The 18,860-nt window shown below is 47.5% G+C and overlaps 1 protein-coding gene across 1 annotated transcript; it reads left to right on the top strand.

The window, feature by feature from the left end:
- Nucleotides 1-278: 278 nt before the first annotated feature.
- Nucleotides 279-18,210, top strand: TRIM47 (tripartite motif containing 47). The gene is made up of 6 exons (XM_081850779.1): nt 279-1,017; nt 9,973-10,068; nt 10,901-11,131; nt 12,964-13,159; nt 15,220-15,294; nt 16,882-18,210. The coding sequence occupies exons 1-6, from the start codon at nt 286-288 to the stop codon at nt 17,505-17,507; spliced, it is 1,956 nt and encodes a 651-aa protein (XP_081706905.1). The 5' UTR covers nt 279-285; the 3' UTR covers nt 17,508-18,210.
- Nucleotides 18,211-18,860: the final 650 nt, after the last annotated feature.

Raw genomic sequence — 18,860 nt, 5'->3', positions numbered from 1 at the left:
CTTTATTAAGGTGTCTCCCTGCCGGTGCGCCGAAGGAAGAACTGGGGCCAAGCCCCTGTCCTTTCTTGGTGGGATTTCGGCGTGCTTGGATGAAGGGCCGGGTTCACCTCCGCTTCGCACCTTTGTGGGAGCGCTGGAGGGGCCGCGCCTCTAGGCGGAACGCGCACGCTGCCCCCTTAAACGGGAGGCTGGACTCGGCAATCTCCGCTGACTGTGGGGCTGGCCGGAGCTGCCCGTCGGTGACACGCGTTCCTGGTGGGCGGGGTTGGCTCTCCCGCGCCCTGGATGTGGGAAAGGGAGCAGCCCCGGCGCGCTCTCTTCGCCTCCCTCTCGGTGGAGTCGAGCAGCATGGATGCGGGCTCCGGCCCCATCAGCCCAGTCTCCCATCTCCAGGAAGGCCCTTTCAGCTGCCCCATCTGCCTCGACGCCCTCAAGGACCCGGTCACCACCCCTTGCGGCCACAACTTCTGCCTGAGCTGCCTCGGGGCGCACAGGCACCACCCGGGGGCCGTCGCGGCGGGAAGCGGCGCGCCAAGCAGCTCCCGCTGCCCGCTCTGCCAGGAGCCTTTCCCGGCCGACCTCCAGCTCCGGAAGAACCACACCCTGGCCGAGCTGCTGCAGCTCCGGCAACCCGCCCCGAGCAGCCCGGGGCCGGCCATGGCCCCCGACAAGCCGCCGGAGCCGTGCGTGCCCGGCGATTCTTGCGCGCCGCCCGAAGAGGTGCTGTGCGACTTCTGCACCGACGGCGAGCGCGCCCGAGCGGCCCAGTCGTGCCTGGTGTGCCTGGCGTCCTTCTGCTCGCCGCACCTGCAGCCTCATCTCAAAAGCCCCGCTTTCCAAGGCCACCGGCTGGTGCCGCCCTTGCGGCACATCGAGGAAAGCCTCTGCAAGCTGCACCTCAAGCCCCTGGAGAGCTTCTGCCGGACGGACCGGAGCTGCATCTGCCAGCTGTGCAGGGCCCAAGAGCACCGGGGCCATGAAGTGGTGGCGGTGGAGGTGGAGCGGGAGCACGTGGAGGTGGGTAGCACGGCCGTCCGGCCCTTCCAGGCACAAAGGGGGTCCTTTGTGCAGCCTCGCTCCGGGGACGCGGAGGGCGGGGACGCCCCCCTACCCTAGGCTGCAGTGCGCGGAGATTCCTGCAAGCTTCGCTCACCAGTTCCAACTGGAAGAGGGGAGGGTGGGTGGCTGCCGGCCACTGCTGCTGTTCCTCGACGTGTTAAATTTAGGAGCCTCGCTAGGGACGGGTTGGGAGAAGCTGCCTGAGGCCGCTGCAAAGTGACTGGCTGGCAGGTCCCTGTTGGATGGGACGGCATAAATAAAAAATTGTCCAGTAGCACCTTAGAGACGTGTGTATCTGAAGAAGTGTGCATGCACACGAAAGCTTATACCCAGAATAAACTTAGTTTGTCTCTAAGGTGCGACTGGACAATTTTTTATTTATTTCGACTTTGTCAGACCAACACGGCTACCTACCTGAATCTTGAAGGATGGGACAGCAGTTTGTCAGGTGCCCCGAGTTATCTGAAAAGCAGGTACCCTATTTCCTAAGAGTTGGCACAAGGGTCTGTGTCTGCTCAGAAACACATTCCTGGAACTTACTTTCTTTGAAGGAGTGTGAGCTTGTTGAAAGACCCTTTCCTGCAAGCTTTCAGAATTTGAAGCAGTGTGCAGTTACTCTCTGGGGTTAGGAAGGCAGAGCAGTGCTGTCAGTGCAGGACTTGGGGGCAATGGTTTAGGGTCCAACTCAACAGAGTAAGTAGGAGATCCCCACCACCACCAAACACAGAAGGGCTGGCTTACTACAATTTGAAGTAAGTTAAATAAGACACACAACCGTCTGCAAAGGGGATACATTAACAGTAGAGTGGGAGAACATGTTAGAGTGTTCGATTTGGGAGACCAGGTTTCAGATACTCACTCAGCCAGGACGCACACTCGGTGACCTGCTTAGACCAGTCACTGCCTGGTGCCCGTAGCTTGGTGGAAGTCTGCAAACATTGTAGGCAGGGGTTTAACCCCTGGCATCTCCAGGGAAAAGAATAACAAGCAGCTCAGCTGAGGAACAACTTCTGCCCTGAGATGCTAAGCAGCTGGTGCCAGTAGACAGCACTGGGCCAGATGGACCAGAAGACTGACTCAGTAGAAGGCAGCTAAGCTGGCCCTACCATTAGGCCGAGTGGGGCAGCTGCCTTGGGTGGCTGATTTTTGTCAACAGATTGTTACATTTGAGGTTATTATTACTGCTATTGTATTTCTACTTGTGGGAGTTCGTGCCTCAGGTACCAAAATGATGTGGCCAGCTCTTGGTTACTACTTATCTTATCTTGCGACTCTGGGAGAGGGAGGGTTGCTGTTCTGCCATGGGCAGCAGAACATCTCTGGGCAGCCATATAATCCTATGTTCATATGAGTGGAACGGCGGAGGCTGTGGAACAAGATTAAGGCTTATTGGGAAATTGGTTCAGAAAGGGAAAGAGCAGGGTAAGATGTGCTGGAAAAGTTATCTGTAGAGCTAGCTTGGCAGGAGAATGGAGCAATCCTTGTGGAGGAGGAGGAGACCTGGGTTGAAGTGGCACAGCCCTATCTGGGGAATCCTTGGAATGGCATTGCTGAGGAATCTGTAAGGCTAGGTTGTTGATCTGGAGGAGGGTGTGGGTACCTGGAGTATGTGTTCTATGGACACTGCTACTACTTAGGGTGTTTTAGGATGGTTTCAGGTATACAGTGGTACCTTGGGTTAAGTACTTAATTCGTTCCAGAGGTCCATACTTAACCTGAAACTGTTCTTAACCTGAAGCACCACTTTAGCTAATGGGGCCTCCTGCTGCTGCCGTGCCGCCGGAGCACAATTTCTGTTCTCATCCTGAAGCAAAGTTCTTAACCTGAAGCACTATTTCTGGGTTAGCGGAGTCTGTAACCTGAAGCGTATGTAACCTGAGGTACCACTGTACATGACATGTTTTAAGTTCAGGTTTCTGACTTAATTGTGTCTCCCCTGCCATGGCTGTAAGTGCAAGAAGCATTGGAACAAATTTTTGCACAGCGAATCCCAAAGTAATGGCAACTTGGACAGGAAGCTTTTAGGTTGTAGCAGTCTTGTCGAGACAGAGTTGGAAGGCTGATGACTTGATCAGATGTTGGCTGTGCACAGAGAACACTGCAAATGAACAGGGTGGAGTGCAGCATACTGTGGCGTTAGCCCTGATCCAAATTGGTAGCTGGACCCCTCTGCCAGTATAATGATTGATAGGGGAGCTATGCTTTAGGGCAGGGATGGGGAACCTGTGACATTCCAGAAGTCATTCAAACCCCCCATCATTCCTGAGCACTGGCCATGCTCACTGTGGTCGATGGGAGTTGGAGTCAAACAACATCTGGTGGACCACAGATGTTCTTCCTAACTGCGGCCATGCTGATAAATGAACTGGTTTGATTGACTAAACCAGTTTTTGATCTAGTCAATTTTTCCAACAGAAACTTTGCACTTTAAAAGTTTGGAAAGGCGTTTGCGACTGCAATCCTTCACATTGAGGAAGGGAAACCTTTTTCAGTCAAAGGTGACGCAATGCCTTTTGGGCATCCTTGGGGGGGGGGGCACAAAGTATGTGGGGCCAGAGGCAAAATAAGCATAGCAGTAAATGGGAAATTTGCATGCTCCCACATCCCCCCTCTGTTCTTTGCCTAGGCAAGCACGAATCAGAATTTGAGTTAAAGGAATTGCCTTCCATCCAGGCAAAAACACTCCAGGAGAGTTCAAATCTGTCAATGGGGTGTGTGTCTCAGGAGGGGGAGATAGGGCCAGATAGAAAGGACCACATATGAGCCCCCAACCCCCAGCCTGAGGTTCTCCATCATTGTTACCTGGAAGGAGTCCCACTGAATTCAATTGCACTTACTTTGCTTCGGGCATCAATTGAATTGCATTGTAAGAGTGCATATGTAGATGCGCTGCACCTGCTTTTTAACCTGCTTCAAAACCGATTCATAATGGAAAGGGGACTAACCAACATAGCAACCATCCGACAGCATCTAGGACAGTCGCATCCATTGCTGCACTTCTGATTGTGCAGCTGGGAGTTCTGTAATTTTCCATGGAGCTGCGAGTCCCCGAATGCTGATACGTCATGTGAGGTACATGCCTGTGTGAACTCAGCTCCTCTGAAGCTATGCAATATTCTGCAACTAGTCTTTTGGGCCTTGTGGGGATAGGCTTTGCCAAGAGCTACCAAGACAGACAGGCGAAAGCTGCGTGCAGCCAGGACCCAGAAAGGAGAGCATTTGGTAAGGATTTGGGGAGCTGGCTGTTGTCATGGTTAAGTGCTTAGAGCCCGAGAATCTAGAAGGGGTTGTGAGGTAGGGATTGTAGATAATTGATCAGGGAAGAACATTTCCTATTAAAATTGCAATGTTCTGAAATTCCTAGACCATACAGGTTTTTATTTAATTGGGCTTTCCTAATCCCAGTTATTTGGGAGTAAGCCACACTGAGTTCAGTAGGGCCTACTTCAGAGTCAACGTTGTTAGGAGTGCAGCCTTAGAGTTGTCTAGAGGTCTGGAAGAAGGTGTCTGGATTTCTGATTTTATGGGTGGGGTACAGTCACACACCCACACCCACATCTCTGCTTCTGGGGCTGTTCTGTGCTCAGCCAACGCCTAGAGAGCTTTCCAGTGAAAGCGGGTGGGGTAGGGGGCCTGTGTTTCCCAAACCCTCAATGAGATGTTCCTAATGCAAATACAAACATTTAGCTGAACTTCAGCCTGGCCTGCCAGATTACACACATGCAAACAATTTGTTGCTTTTGGGTTCGGGGAGGAGGCTAAAACAAAAGTTGCGTGGGAGGAGGGTGTGATTAATTCTGTGTGCCTGTTAACTGGGCCCAACCAGTTTCTGTTCTGACAGCCTTTGGCTGCTGTGCAGTTGCACCAGGGACTCATTTCTTCCCCTTGCCTCTCTTTCCCACAGTGGCTCAGACTGGCTTCTTTATTTCACTTGGCTCGTCTCCCAGGTTCCGCTCCTTGCTCCGTTAGCCCTTTGTGTTGCGTTGAGACGGGGCATTTTTTCCATCGCTCCCCTTCCCAGTTGACGCTGACTCATCTCCTAGATTTTCACTTGCTAGTTTTTAATTGAGCTGTCAGTTTCGGTTTAGCTCATCCTAAAGCACCGGGTTAGTTGGGAAACCCCATCTCTGTGTTCTCTTTGGGAGAGATGGCTAAACTTGGAGTGGTTTGCTGCAAGCAGTACTTTACAACTCCCTAAAACAACTTCGTTTCAAGGTTATTATTCTTAAGTGGAGCATTTAAGGGCGGAGGATGCTTCCGCAAATGGGAATCCTCAAGGGGACCACACAGAGCAGGCAAGTTCCCATTGCATCGCAATGCCATTGTTTCTCTAGTCACAAGGCCGATTGAGATGCCCCAAACCTACTGATGTGAGGGGAGAATATTCTCGAGAATACAGTGGTACCTCGGGTTAAGTACTTAATTCGTTCTGGAGGTCGTTCTTAACCTGAAACTGTTCTTACCCTGAAGCACCACATTAGCTAATGGGGCCTCCTGCTGCTGCCATGCCACCAGAGCACGATTTCTGTTCTCATCCTGAAGCAAAGTTCTTAACCTGAGGTACTATTTCTGGGTTAGCGGAGTCTGTAACCTGAAGGGGATGTAACCTGAAGCGTATGTAACCCGAGGTACCACTGTATTCTCCAAAAGATTATTCTTGAGAATTTAACATCACTACTCGTACCCCAGGATGCCCAGGAAAATATTTTCCTCAGTGTTCACACTACTCTTGCGACCCATTACTTTAAGCCGGACGTGGGGAACCTTGTGCCCCTCATGTTCTTGGACTCCCAACTCCCACCAGCCGCATCCAGAAATGATGAGAGTTGGAGTCCAGTAGCATTTGGAGCTCTATGTCTTCCTGATCTCTGAAGGGAGTACATAAAAAGTTAGACAAAGCACTGGCTGTTGTTAACATGCTTTAAACCAGGTATTGGGAGCCTCAGGCCTGGAGGTTGAATGGGGTCCCTCAAACCTCTTTGTCTGGCCCTCAGGACTCTCTTCAAGCCACACCCCCTCCCTGCTCAGCCTGGCTGGAATGGGTCCTTGAACTCTTGCCTGGATTGAGGAGCAGAAGAGAAAGAGGCGCACAAAGCTAAAATTCATGTTTATTGCTCTTCCTGCTTTGGCATCTGACAAGGCTTACCATCAGCATGTGACCCCTGAAAGGTCACCCAGAGGGGAGATGTAGCCCTCTGGGTGTAATGCCATGTAATGTACCATAGCTGATGCTATGATCACACCCGAAAAGGCCTACTTGGAGAATGTTGCTTTCTGTTCATTAGTGTGGGAAGGACTCTGATACTGCAGTCTGTTCCAGTACCTCTGGTATGTAGCATGAGGCCTGAAAAAGGGATTGAAGCTACAGCAGCCACAGGCAGGACAGCTGTGGCTTTCAAAGTATAGGTGCAAACTCCCTAAATGGGTGCCAGGTGGTCACTTTTAGAACATGGATGGGGAAGCAGTAGCTGTTCAGTGTACTACAGCTCCCATCATCCCTGACCACTGGGCATGCTGGCTAGGCGTTGGTGGGAGTTGGAATCTCACAGCAGCTGGAGGAGACCACTTCCACATTGCTGTCGTAGAGGCACAGAAGTGGGGTGTACAGTGGTACCTCAGGTTAAGAACTTAATTCGTTCTGGAGGTCCATTCTTAACCTGAAACTGTTCTTAACCTGAGGTACCACTTTAGCTAATAGGGCCTCCTGCTATTGCCACCGCACAATTTCTGTTCTCATCCTGAAGCAAAGTTCTTAACCCGAGGTACTATTTCTGGGTTAGCGGAGTCTGTAACCAGAAGCATCTGTAACCCGAGGTACCACTGTATAGGGACAGTCTCTAAAGCATATATCACGTCATGGGAAGGAGCCTCATAGCATGGTAACAATGGAGGAATAAAGTTAATCAGGACAGAGTTTATTGAAGGGGTTGAAAAGGCCATCTGATATATTGCCTATAAACTCTGAGCAAAACATTTTAGAAAGGGTCCCAGTGGCAGCTGGGACCTGTTGGGAGCCCAGCAGTAGATAGAGCTAATGATTGGCAGAGCCAACTAAGTCTAGATTTGTCCCCATCCTCTTCCCTGCTGAGGTGGACAAGGGCAACACTGTGAGACTAAGGAGAAGGAAGCTGGCAAGTTGTGCTGCCCCCTGAACTGGCTGTAAGAAGGATGCAGGCAGGTGGGCCTGGCAGAGAGCAGGCCGAGGGTGGTGGGCCGTTCTCCTTTCCCTTAATGGACCTGACTCCACTGGACAGTCCCATGGTTCAGTGGGGGGAGCACCCCTTTGCGTACAAAAGGCCTCTGGTTCAGTCTTTGGCAGCATTTCCAGCTGAAAGGCATTCCTGGGTAACAGGGCCAGGAAAAACTTTGGCACAAGATCCCAGAGAACGGCTGCCAATCAGGATAGCCACTACTAGGCTTGAAGGACCAATTGTTTGGAGCTGGTATGAAGTCAGAATTCCAGGCAGCGAAGTTCTTTCCTGCTGCCAGACAACCATAAATTGACCCCAGTTCTGTTATGGAGCCAGAGCAAGTCTGTAGCTGATGAACAGAAGGGAACCCGTCTGTTAATTACCTCCCCCTTTGCCTGGAATAAAATGTTATCACTCCTGGTGTAAGGGAAGAGGCAGAGACTTTCCTGTGTGGCAAAAATAGATAGGGTTTGGCTTGCTGTCAAGGATTGCCATGCCTGGGATGGCTTAAGCAAGTTTTATTTATTTTCATGGCGGAACACCTGAAAAAAAAAATTCCTTGCATGTGTGAGCACATGCACATGTATGTTAGTCAGAACGCACTTGATCATTCTCATTGCTGCATTTATATTCCACCTCGAGGAAGGCTATCTTGTTCTTCCCGCCCCCGCCTCTATTTTATCTTCGTGAGAGAAATAGGTTGGGCAGTTAGTTTAGGGGCTAAGAGGGGATTCGAACCCTGGTCCTTTAACAGTACCCTAACTAGCACACAGCATAGACAGATTGGTGCTGTGTATGCCCCAAACGAAATACAATTTTTACCTTATTGGCCAGTGTCAAATCAAACTGATCATGGCTATTGATGCTAGTTCTGTTTAATGCTAGCAATTTTATGTTCTGTATGTTTATATAAAATAGCACATATGACTAAGGAACAAGTATTCCCTGCTTTTGGAAAAGAAGCAGCTTTTATGACCGGAAAAAATAATGCCATTTTTTTGTTAAATCATCTTGGCTACATCTCAGTTAAATCCCTTTCCTTCCCTCTCCCTGGGTCTGCTTAAAGAGATCAATGGGTTATTATGGCTTCACCAGATAAGCCCTCTCCGTGGCACTTTAATTTCCTTGCTTTCTGGTCCGGCTGAGGGTGTTGATGCAATTTGGGCTGTGGCTCTTGCTTTCTCTGATAGAGCTACGATTGTTCCTTTCATTGCAACCCTTTCAGTCTGGTCTTTATCTCACTCCAGCACATTGTTTAAATGGAGTTTGGAGCCACATGACAGTAGCACTTTGCTCTTTTTAGCTTTCCAGAATTGGGCACGTTTCCAGTCAAAATTCAAATGTCAGACAGTTGGGAAGACCGCTTCCTTTACAGGTCTTTAAAAGTAGACAAAAGACTGTTGCTTTTGCAAATAAAAACAAAAACCAGACACACACACACATAATATATTACAATAATGTTTCCAAACACAAACCAACTCATGTTCGGGGTCAACATTTGATAGATCACCAGGGGAATGGTTTGTTTCAGTTTAGATTACTTTGGCCTCATTCACACATAACACTAAGCCAGGGATTAATCAAAAACATTATTAGCATTGTGTGAGAGACCTGCCTAGCCATTTAACTGTTATTTGTTCACTGACAACAAACTGTGTTTTATTGTTTACTTATGAACCTTTGTTTTAGTCAGTGTTTTTTTAAAAAAATAAAAAATAAGGTGCTGGTACTCATATCTTGATAAAAGTGCCATTGGTGCCAGCACAAAATGGCTGCCATGAGCCACAAAAAATATGTAACAGTATTCAGTACCTGTGAGTACTATCACACACACACAAAAGCACTGGTTTAGCTATGGCTTGGTGTGTAGTATGTGAACCCAGCACCCTTCTTCAATCAAGGCTTGTTTGGTTACTCCACCCTAGATGTTTACCAGGTTACAAAGGCATGAGAAAAGAAGAGCTGGAAAACAAAACTAATCATCATCATCCTCTCCTTGACATCTGATGGGAGGGCGTTCCACAGGGCGGGTGCCACTACCGAGAACGCCCTCTGCCTGGTTCCCTGTAACCTCACTTCTCGCAGTGAGGAAATCACCAGAAGGCCCTCGGTGCTGGACCTCAGTGTCTGGGCTGAATGATGGGGGTGGAGATGCTCCTTCAGGTATACAAGGCCGAGGCCATTTAGGGCTTTAAAGGAGAAATGATGGAGAAATAAGATGTGGTGTATTTAATCATCCTGGTTAACTCATGGTTTGTTGAACAAACTGTGGCTTAGATTTATGGTCTAGCGGAGCCTTTGTCAAGAACAAATATATAATAGGCAGGAGAGACAATAAGGGCAATACGTTATGCAGAATGAATGGACAGGAGGGAATATAAGGGTTTTGGGGAGCAAGGGCAATCAGGCACAGTGCAAAGCGAAGTCTCATCACTACCACCTTCAAAGAACTTGTCCTTTTTAATCTTTAGAGTGGTGGTGGGGAATTCTTGGCTCTCCAAATGTTGCTGGACTCCCAACTTTCATCAGGCACAGCTAGCTTGGCCAGGATTTATGGAAATTGGGAGTCCAACAAAATCTGGAGGGCCACAGTTCCCCATTCTTGCTTTTCAGAAATAGATTTAACGGTGAATATTTCTCTACAGCCATTGAGGACTGGAAGAGAAATATACTATTTTCTGTCAATGCGAGGTGACATTCTGATATTCCCTTTCTTCAAAAGGCCCAAAGACCCAAAATCCTGAACAGCGTTGAGAATCAGTTGGATGAACTTGGAGTCACTATTGCACAGACAAGGAGGACTGTGGACCTCATCAAAGTAAGATGGCTTCAGTCTATTTCATCCCAGAAGAAAATCTGGATGTTGATCTCACACACACACTGTGCTCTGTTCTTTTCATATATTTCTATGTCATTGTCTCCTGGTGCCAAGGGGATCAGGGGTTTGGGCTGTCTCTCGGCCTGGGTATCAAGAGGTGGTTCATCCACTGATTCTGATCCAATTCTGCTGCAGTGTTGGGAGGTTTAATTAAAGATAACATGTAAGCAAAGAACAAAAATCCTCTTGCATGTATGCACTCGTGTTGCACAAATATACAAGCTTCCTGAGAACTGGATCACATGGTGCTTTTCCTAGACTGTTCCACTTCAGACTGCAGGTGGAGGATCACATTTTTCAACGTTCCATCAGACTGGGGGAAACTCCATTCCTATAAGAAAGTGGCATGTCCAAGGTAGCCATTTCCATGACATGCTACATTTCCACTTGCAGAGATACCCTCATTTCTGGCACTCAGATAAAAGACAGAAAAGCATATAGTGGCTTAGTGAATTTGGCAGCAGTGGGAACCTTTTCCCTAAAGTTTGCCTCTTTACATGTCGTGGTCTTGATAAAAATTGGAGGGCTTTAAAATGGAATAATCCAGACATGTTTCCTAATGTCGAATTCAAGCATCATGCCTAGTCTGGCTTAAAGTGGGTCTTTTTAAACAATCAGATCTTGAAGAAGATTTGATTGCTTCTGCCCTCCCCCACCTGGCCAACTTTAAAAGGAGGATCTGGATGTGTGCATGGTTTTTTTGGGGGGGGGTGAAAATATATGTAATCTACATGAATGATAATTGGTATAAAGCTATCTCTGTTGTGTTTAGGGCACTGCTCAGAAAGAGAAGGAAAAGGTCAGCAAACTCTTTGCCGAGACGGCCAGGGTCCTTGCAGCCTTTCAGAAGGAAGTCCTTGGCTTCATCGAAGATGGGGAAAGAGCAATGCTGACTGGGGCAGCGGAGGAGCTGCGGCAGAAGGAAGAGAGGCGTGACACACTGACTGAACACAAGCGGAATCTGGAGAAGGTTCCCAGCACAGACACCATCTCTTTCCTGCAGGTCTGTGCCCCTGAGTGTTATTCTAGTAGAGAGTCACCCCTAAAAGCGCTTCATTCCTTGCCTCTGGGCAGATCCACACCATACATCGAAAGCACATCTAACATACATCGGAAGCACATGACTTTCCACAAATGAATCCTGGGAACTGTAGTTTCCTCTCACAGAACTACAGTTCCCAATGCCCTGAACAAACTACAATTTTATTTCTTCTTATTTATTGAAATTTATATACCACCCTATACCCGGACATCTCACAGAACAAAACCAGAACACAAAACCACAAAATATATACAGTGGTACCACGGGTTACAGATGCTCAGGTTACAGATGCTTCAGGTTACAGACTCCGCTAACCCAGAAATAGCACCTCAGGTTAAGAACTTTGCTTCAGGATGAGAACAGAAATTGTGTGGAGGTGGCGTGGCGGCAGTGGGAGGCCCCATTAGCTAAAGTGGTACCTCAGGTTAAGAACAGTTTCTGGTTAAGAACGGACCTCCAGAATGAATTAAGTTCTTAACCCGCGGTACCACTGTAATCAAAATAAAAACAACAACCCAATAACCTGCCCTCCAAAAACCCGCCTTTTAAAAGGGCATATGATATAAATCAGATCAACCAAAGGCCTGGTTAAAAAGGAACATTTTTGCCTGGTGCCTAAAGGTGTATAGTGAAGGCGCCAGGCAAACTTCCCTGGGGAGAGCATTGGACAGACGGGGAGCCACTGCAGAAGGCCCGTTCTCATGTTGCCACCCTCCGGACCTCTCGAGGAGGAGGCACACAAAGGAGGGCCTCAGAAGATGATCTCAGGGTGCGGGTAGGTTCATATGGAAAGAGGCGGTCCTTGAGGTATTGCGGTCCTGAGCCATTTAATGCTTTATAGGTCAGAACCAACACTTTGAATTGGTAGCGAGTGCAGTCGGACCAGGATTATTTTACAGAAAGTAATGTGCTTTCAATGTATGGCATGGATTTCCCCTCTCTGGAAACAGTAGAAAAGGGGAGGATTTGTGGAGACGTGCTGTCCTCTCTAGCGAGCCGCAAGTGGAGAGTCTGATTCAGCTTGTCCATAATTTTTTTATGGGCAGATGCTGCTGCTTTTTCTGGCTCCAGACTGGTGATTTTTGTATTGGAAGGTGGGCATGCTTGTACGCTACAGGGACAGGAAGGAATAATAATAATAATAATAATAATAATAATAATAATAATAATAATATTTATACCCCGCCCATCTGGCTGGGCCTCCCCAGCCACTCTGGGCGGCTTCCAACCAAATATTAAAATACAGTAATGCATTAAACATTAAAAGCTTCCCTAAGCAGGTAGGACACAATGGACATTTGTCTCTTTTACCAGGCCCCACAATTTGTAGGGCATTCATTCATTTACAACAGCCTTCCCCAATCTGATGCCTTTCAGATGTTGTTGGACAACAACTCACATCATCCATGACCATTGGCCATCCTTGCTGGGGCTGATGGGAGCTGTAGTCCAGCAACGTTTGGTGGGCCCCAGGTTGAAGAAGGCTAGTATGCAATCGCAGTGCTCAGTCCTATCTGGATCTCATCCGCTGTGTAGGGGCCCTGGGTAAACGGACCTTATAGGGAGGAGGCTCTGCTGAGCTCTATGTTCCTGGATCCACATTTGGAACAGAGCAGCATGCCAGCATCTCCTGCCAGTGTAGCTGCTCTTTCTCTCTGTCCCCCTCCCTCCCTCTGGTATGTTTGTTTCCATGTCACGAACAGCAGCCATAGAGGTGGCTCTGTGGAATGAGTCCTCCCATCAGTCAATTGCTGTATATCACTCCCTTTTCTTTCTTTCTTTTTTTGGCACAGGAGTTCCAAGCACTGAAAATAGCCACCGAAGAGAAAAACTTCTCATGGGCAAGCTTCCCCAAAGAGCTGAGCTTCATCAAATCCAGCCAGGCCGTGCTCGCTGTGAAGGAAATGCTAGTGAACATTTGCAAGAACCAGTGGGACCAGCTCTCAGGGAACGGAGACGAAGGGCCCATTCTTTATGGCATGCCAGAAGGTCTGTAGCAGACGGAATATCCTGTCCTTGCATTCCATGTAGAGCGCTATGCATTCTGCAGTGTTTCGATTACGGAATTCTTTGCTGACTCTGATAGCTACCATGCAGTTTCTGCAGAGATTCTTAGTGCCAAGCAAGTGCTAAGAATCCACTGCTTCCCTGTAGCTCTTAAGTATCTAGGAGCTCTGGAAGTCTCTGTGAACAGGGACTGGGCTTGGAAGTATCAGCAACAAGAATGCACATTGCATCCTTTGCATCAAACATTAAAAGCTTCCCTAAACAGGGCTGCCTGCAGATGTCTTCTAAAAGTCTGGTAGTTGTTGTTCTCTTTGACATCTGGTGGGAGGGTGTTCCACAGGGCGGGTGCCACTACCGAGAAGGCCCTCTGCCTGGTTCCCTGTAACCTCACTTCTCGCAGTGAGGGAACCACCAGAAGGCCCTCAGGGCTGGACCTCAGTGTCCGGGTAGAACAATGGGGGTGGAGACGCTCCTTTTTCCCAGTCTGTTCTCAAAGCTTGAAATGCAGCTGGGGTACCCAGCCTTATGCAAATTGAGGACACTTGCTTCCATTCACATGCTGAATTTTGCTTGTAGACTTTTGCTACTTTTAACATGCAGTAAACACTTTGGGGCATTGGAACCCACTAGGCACCATTTACATCATGGAAGTGGGAACCTGCCGCTCTCCAGATGTTGTTGGACTTTATCGCCATCATCTCTGGCCATGGTGGTTGGAACCAATGGGGGCTGGAGTGCAGCATCGTTTGGAGGGCCAGGTTCCCCATCTCTGTTTGACATCTCCAAGTCTCCTCTTGATGTTGGCATTTGTACCTGCCTAGATGAATGTCAAATGCCAGCCTCAAAGGGAGAAGATGTTTTAAACTACAGCCTCCATTTCAAAGCACTGCAAGTGGTGCAGCTGTTTTGAAGTTGCATAATAACAAGACTCTCTTAAATTGGTGTCGGGTTTCTGCGCCCTGTGCCTCCCGCTTGGGGCTGGGTTTTTTTATGAGGTTTCCATAAGGACTCAAATAAATCAGAAGGCAACAAACAGACATCACCGGGTGTGGCCAGCAGTGGTTTGGGGAAGATGTCCAAAGTGGCTTTTCCTTGAAACAGAGCCTTGTCTTTCAGAACGCAGGGGAGATATACATTTGAAGCTCACTGTCCTGCCAGAATTGGAGTGGATCTTGCTGGCTTAGTCCTCAAGTTCAACTGCTCCCTAAAGAAACTATTGCAATGTGTGACTACTAGCCTAGCATTGGCTCTGTTCTGTTCAGGGCTTCCCCACCCTCTCCCATACACGCCCCATGTTTCAGGGAGGAATACTTCCTGGATACTTACCAGGGAGTTTTCACTAACTGCTTCCAGGTCACAGCGTGCTGCCACTATCCCCACAAGACCCAGCCAGAGGCACAAACAATACATCCATGAGAACAGCGGAACAGTCTCCCTCTGGAACTTGTGGACTCTCCTTCCTTGGAGGTTTTTAAGCAGAGGCTGGGTGGCCATCTGCCATGGATGCTCTAGCTGAGATTCCTGCATTGCAGGGGGTTGGACTAGATGACCCTTGGGTCCTTTCCAACTCTATGATAACTGGGCACCACCACACAGAGCCCTATGTGGTGATGGGGAGGCTGAAGGAAGGAGAGTAGAGAGGGAATCAGGGTTTGCAGACCCAGAAGAAAATGTTGGGGTCCAGCAACTCTGTAAAATGTCTGTTTTTTGGATGAGCACAGAACTACAACACAGTTATGAGCAGATCCCTCTGCTGGCTGGCTTTGTAGTAGCACAAGGACATGTTAGGATCTTCGATCCTCGGATAACATCCTGCGGGATTTCCCTCTTCTGATTAATAGGTTTAAGAATCTAATCACAACAGGCTTGTTGATGACAAATGAATTTAAAGTTAAAGGTGGTTGTATGGAATAGTACACCTGGGTCTGATCAGCCAGGATACTTTCTAATGAACAAGCCTCTTTTCCTTGTGTGATGGGTTGGGTTTTTTTTCTTTTTCTTTTTTGCTGAGGTAATTTTTTGACAATTTCCTCTCCTCACAGTGACCATTGAGCCCCCGATTCCAGAAAAAAGCAGCAACCCCGCCTGTTTGGAGTCCCGAGATTATTTTCTCAAATGTAAGACCATTTTATTGTATGTTTTGTCTCCCTTGGCTTTTCTTTCTTTGCTGATGGCGTAACGTTTGGCAGACGGCAGACGTGTTGCAGACAGCAGAAATGTCAGCCCACGCAAAGTTAATTATGAGCGCAGTCCAGTGAAAACAAAATGCTTGAGTGTTGTTTTTAGAAAACATTCAGTGTCTCAGTTACTGGTCTTTACTGGCCTAGCTAGGTTTAGCTGAAAATACAGGGACTTAAGCACACGGGCAAAAGATTACTGGATTGCAGGGGGTTGGACAAGATGACCCTTGTGGTCCCTTTCAACTTCATGATTCTATGATGCCTGTAAAGCTACACCACCTCATTTTCCTGTCATAAAGAGGCACATATTGGAGGAGATGGAAAACACATATTCGGTTCTATCACTGCATGAAAGAAAAAAAATAAGGCTGTGGCATAAAAAAGAGATTTATGTTAAATATATATCATGAGGACTAGAAACTGGATTTTATTTTTATTTTTTAAAAGTAAATCTGGTGAACTGAACTATCTGTATTTAAAATGCATTTATATGGAGGAGGAAACCAGAAACCTTGAAAATATAGAAAACAGAAGGGGTCTCTGAAATCAGAGTGCGGTACATCTTTGCTCCTTGATTCCATAGCTCTGCCACTCTCTGCTTCTAAATGACTATTACTCTACATACCCCCATCTTGCCACCCGCTTTCCCTATTTCACCTTCCCAAAACACAGAAACACAAGGTGCGGGTAAATATTTTTTATTTTTTTAAAAAACTGCAACCAACCAAGTTTGCCATAGGGCTAAACTGAAGCCACACAAGTGGTATGCGCAAATTTAAATATAGTTGGGAAAAATCCAACAATTTTTGCAGAATATATGTTGGTTGCAGCAGTGGAGTTTTTAGAACACGTGGTTGTATCCAACACTCCACTCATGCAACAGCTTTCTGCTTGTGCAATGCAATTATGTTGTTGTTGTTATTTATATACCAACCTATACCCGGAGGTCTCAGGGCGGTTCACAGAAAAGATCGACATAAAAACCACAATATATATATAATCAAAATAACAACAAGAAATTAAACACACACACACAAAAAGAGCCACATTTTAAAAGAGCATAGGATGTCAATCAGATCAATCAAAGGCCTGGTTAAAAAGGAACGTTTTTGCCTGGCACCTAAAGGTGTATAATGAAGGCGCCAGGCAAACTTCCCTGGGGAGAGCATTCTACAGATGGGGAGCCACTGCAGAGAAGGCCCGTTCTTGTGTTGCCACCCTCCCTTTCTCCTTCCCCCTGCAGTCCCCCACCATGATGGGGACCCTTTGGAACATATTTTGGGGGGTGGGGTGCAGAGAGAGGAAGGGGGAAGTCCCATTGCATCACTCAAACAACGTTAGATCCTACCCAAGACTCCTAAGTCTAAGGGTGCATAAGTTCAGGAGTCTGAATGATTACTGAGGGGTACCAACCTCAGTGATGGTATGTTTCAGTTTTGTTGTCCAAGAAGACAAGATGACTAATACTGTGTGACTTCCTTGCTCTGCCTTCTTCTCGCCTTCTCCCACCCCCACCCCACACAGTTGCCTTCATCATCGACTTGGACAGCGATACTGCCGACAAATTCCTTCAGCTGTTTGGGACCAAGGGAGCCAAGCGGGTGCTGAACCCTATCGCCTACCCCGAGAGCTCGACCAGGTTTGTCAACTGCGAGCAGGTGCTGGGCGAGAACTTAATGAACCGAGGCAACTACTACTGGGAAGTGGAGATCATTGACGGCTGGGTGAGCATTGGCGTCATCACGGAAGATTACAACCCACAGGAGTCCTATGACAGGGGCCGCCTGGGCAGGAACGAGAACTCCTGCTGCCTACAGTGGAACGGGCAGAACTACGTGGCCTGGTTCGGCGGCTTTGACTGCGTGATACAGCAGCCTTTCTTCCATACGATTGGGGTGTACTTGGAGTACTCTGAGAAGGTGCTGACCTTCTTTGGAGTCAAGGATTCCAAGATGACGTGCCTGCAGCAGTTCAAAGTGGCTCGCTTCAAGAAGGGTCATTTTGACCCCTTCCAGAATAAGATCAACCACCAGTTTCCGGCGCTGTTTACACACAACCTCAAGCCGGCCTTCTTCCTTGAAAGTGTTGATGCCCACATGCAGCTTGGGCCTCTCAAGAAAGATTGTGTTTCAGTGCTGAAGCGACGGTAACTCGTTCCATGTGCGGTAGAGCAAGAAAGGAACTGGTAAAGAGATTTAAAACGGGATCTTTCCTAGAACAGCATGTCACTTCCATGATACAGGGTTACTAGGCTCTTCGCCCATATGTCTGTCCCTGCTACCTTTTGAGTCATTTGACTGGTGCCTTTAAAGATAATGGGCCATTTCCATATTGGTCTTTTCTCTCTCTTGCCACCTCTTGGATTTTTAGTCATAGTTATAGTTTATTCACACTGGGCTTAAACTCGAAGACCAAGCTTGTTACCTTTCACCTGCTGTTTGGGGATTTGGAGAGGATTGATTCTAGTCTGAACTTTCATTTTCTGTATTAATCCAATATATTTACCACACACACACAGTTTCCTGATTCTGTGCTCATCAGTTCTAGGGCTTCTTCTTGCTCTCTTAGCCGGGGGGATGGTGGCGGCGGGGAAAATATCAGTGTTACTTTAAGACAGGAGTCAAGAACCTGGAATGTTGCTGGACTACAAGTCCCATTACCCCTAACTATTGGCCAGACTGACAGGGGTTGCTGGGATTTGGAGTCCCCTAACAGCTGGAGAGCCATAGGCTCCCCACCTCTGGCCCAGCTTGTGAGGAGTTACAATTTTTTCTGTGGGCACTGAGCCAAATCTTAACTTCTGATTTAAACTGCTGTTCTTTAAGATGGGAGCTGGTGGTTGAGTTGAAACAGGCGACCTACTTTTCTTCTGTTTCTAGGATATCTTGATTTTAGTAGATAATTACAGTTCTTCATATAAATTGGGAAGGATGGAAAAATGAAACTTAGCTAGTTCAGAGACAGAACTGATTTTTACCATTTGAAGATTATTATTATTTACCTCATGGATTCCCTGACAATAACTGAATTGCTGAAATGCTTGTGTGTTTTATTAGCCCTGTGGTCTCAGCATTACAGTTATTTTCTGCAAGAGTTGTCTTCCAGTTATTCAGTTTGTTGCCTATCTGCCATGGGTGGATCTTTTACAAAATAAATGGCAACGTACTGGATACAGGGTGAAAAATATTATGAATTTGGTGAAACATGATGGTTAATTGTATGAGTTCACTTATCCCTGATGTCTGGGCTCATGCAGTTCTTCCTGCCTACCAGTAAGAAACGGTGAGGTCACCAAAGTTATTTTCTACTTCCCGTAATGGAAATAACTACAGCGCAATTGCTCACAATAGCAACACACACACACACACACACACACACACACCATCATTGGTCAGCATTATTAAAAATATGTTTTGGCATTTTCATCTTTCAGACAGATTACTTCCTGGTAGATATGCCTATAAATGCAGCCCTTACAATCTCACCTGTTGCCATTGGAATTA

This window comes from Podarcis erhardii (genome assembly GCF_964252035.2).
Source record: "Podarcis erhardii genome assembly, chromosome: 2".
In the NCBI taxonomy this organism is placed as follows: Eukaryota; Metazoa; Chordata; class Lepidosauria; order Squamata; family Lacertidae; genus Podarcis; species Podarcis erhardii.
The sequence above is the reverse complement of the archived record's forward strand: the minus strand, read 5'-3'. Positions and strand labels throughout refer to the sequence as shown.

Bases quoted from the DNA above. Each gene is read 5' to 3' on its own strand.
- TRIM47 (XM_081850779.1), top strand. From the start codon at position 286: ATGTGGGAAAGGGAGCAGCCCCGGCGCGCTCTCTTCGCCTCCCTCTCG. The intron at 11,132-12,963 runs GTCTGTGCCCCT...TTTTTGGCACAG, and splicing joins ACACCATCTCTTTCCTGCAG to GAGTTCCAAGCACTGAAAAT. The intron at 13,160-15,219 runs GTCTGTAGCAGA...CTCTCCTCACAG, and splicing joins TCTTTATGGCATGCCAGAAG to TGACCATTGAGCCCCCGATT.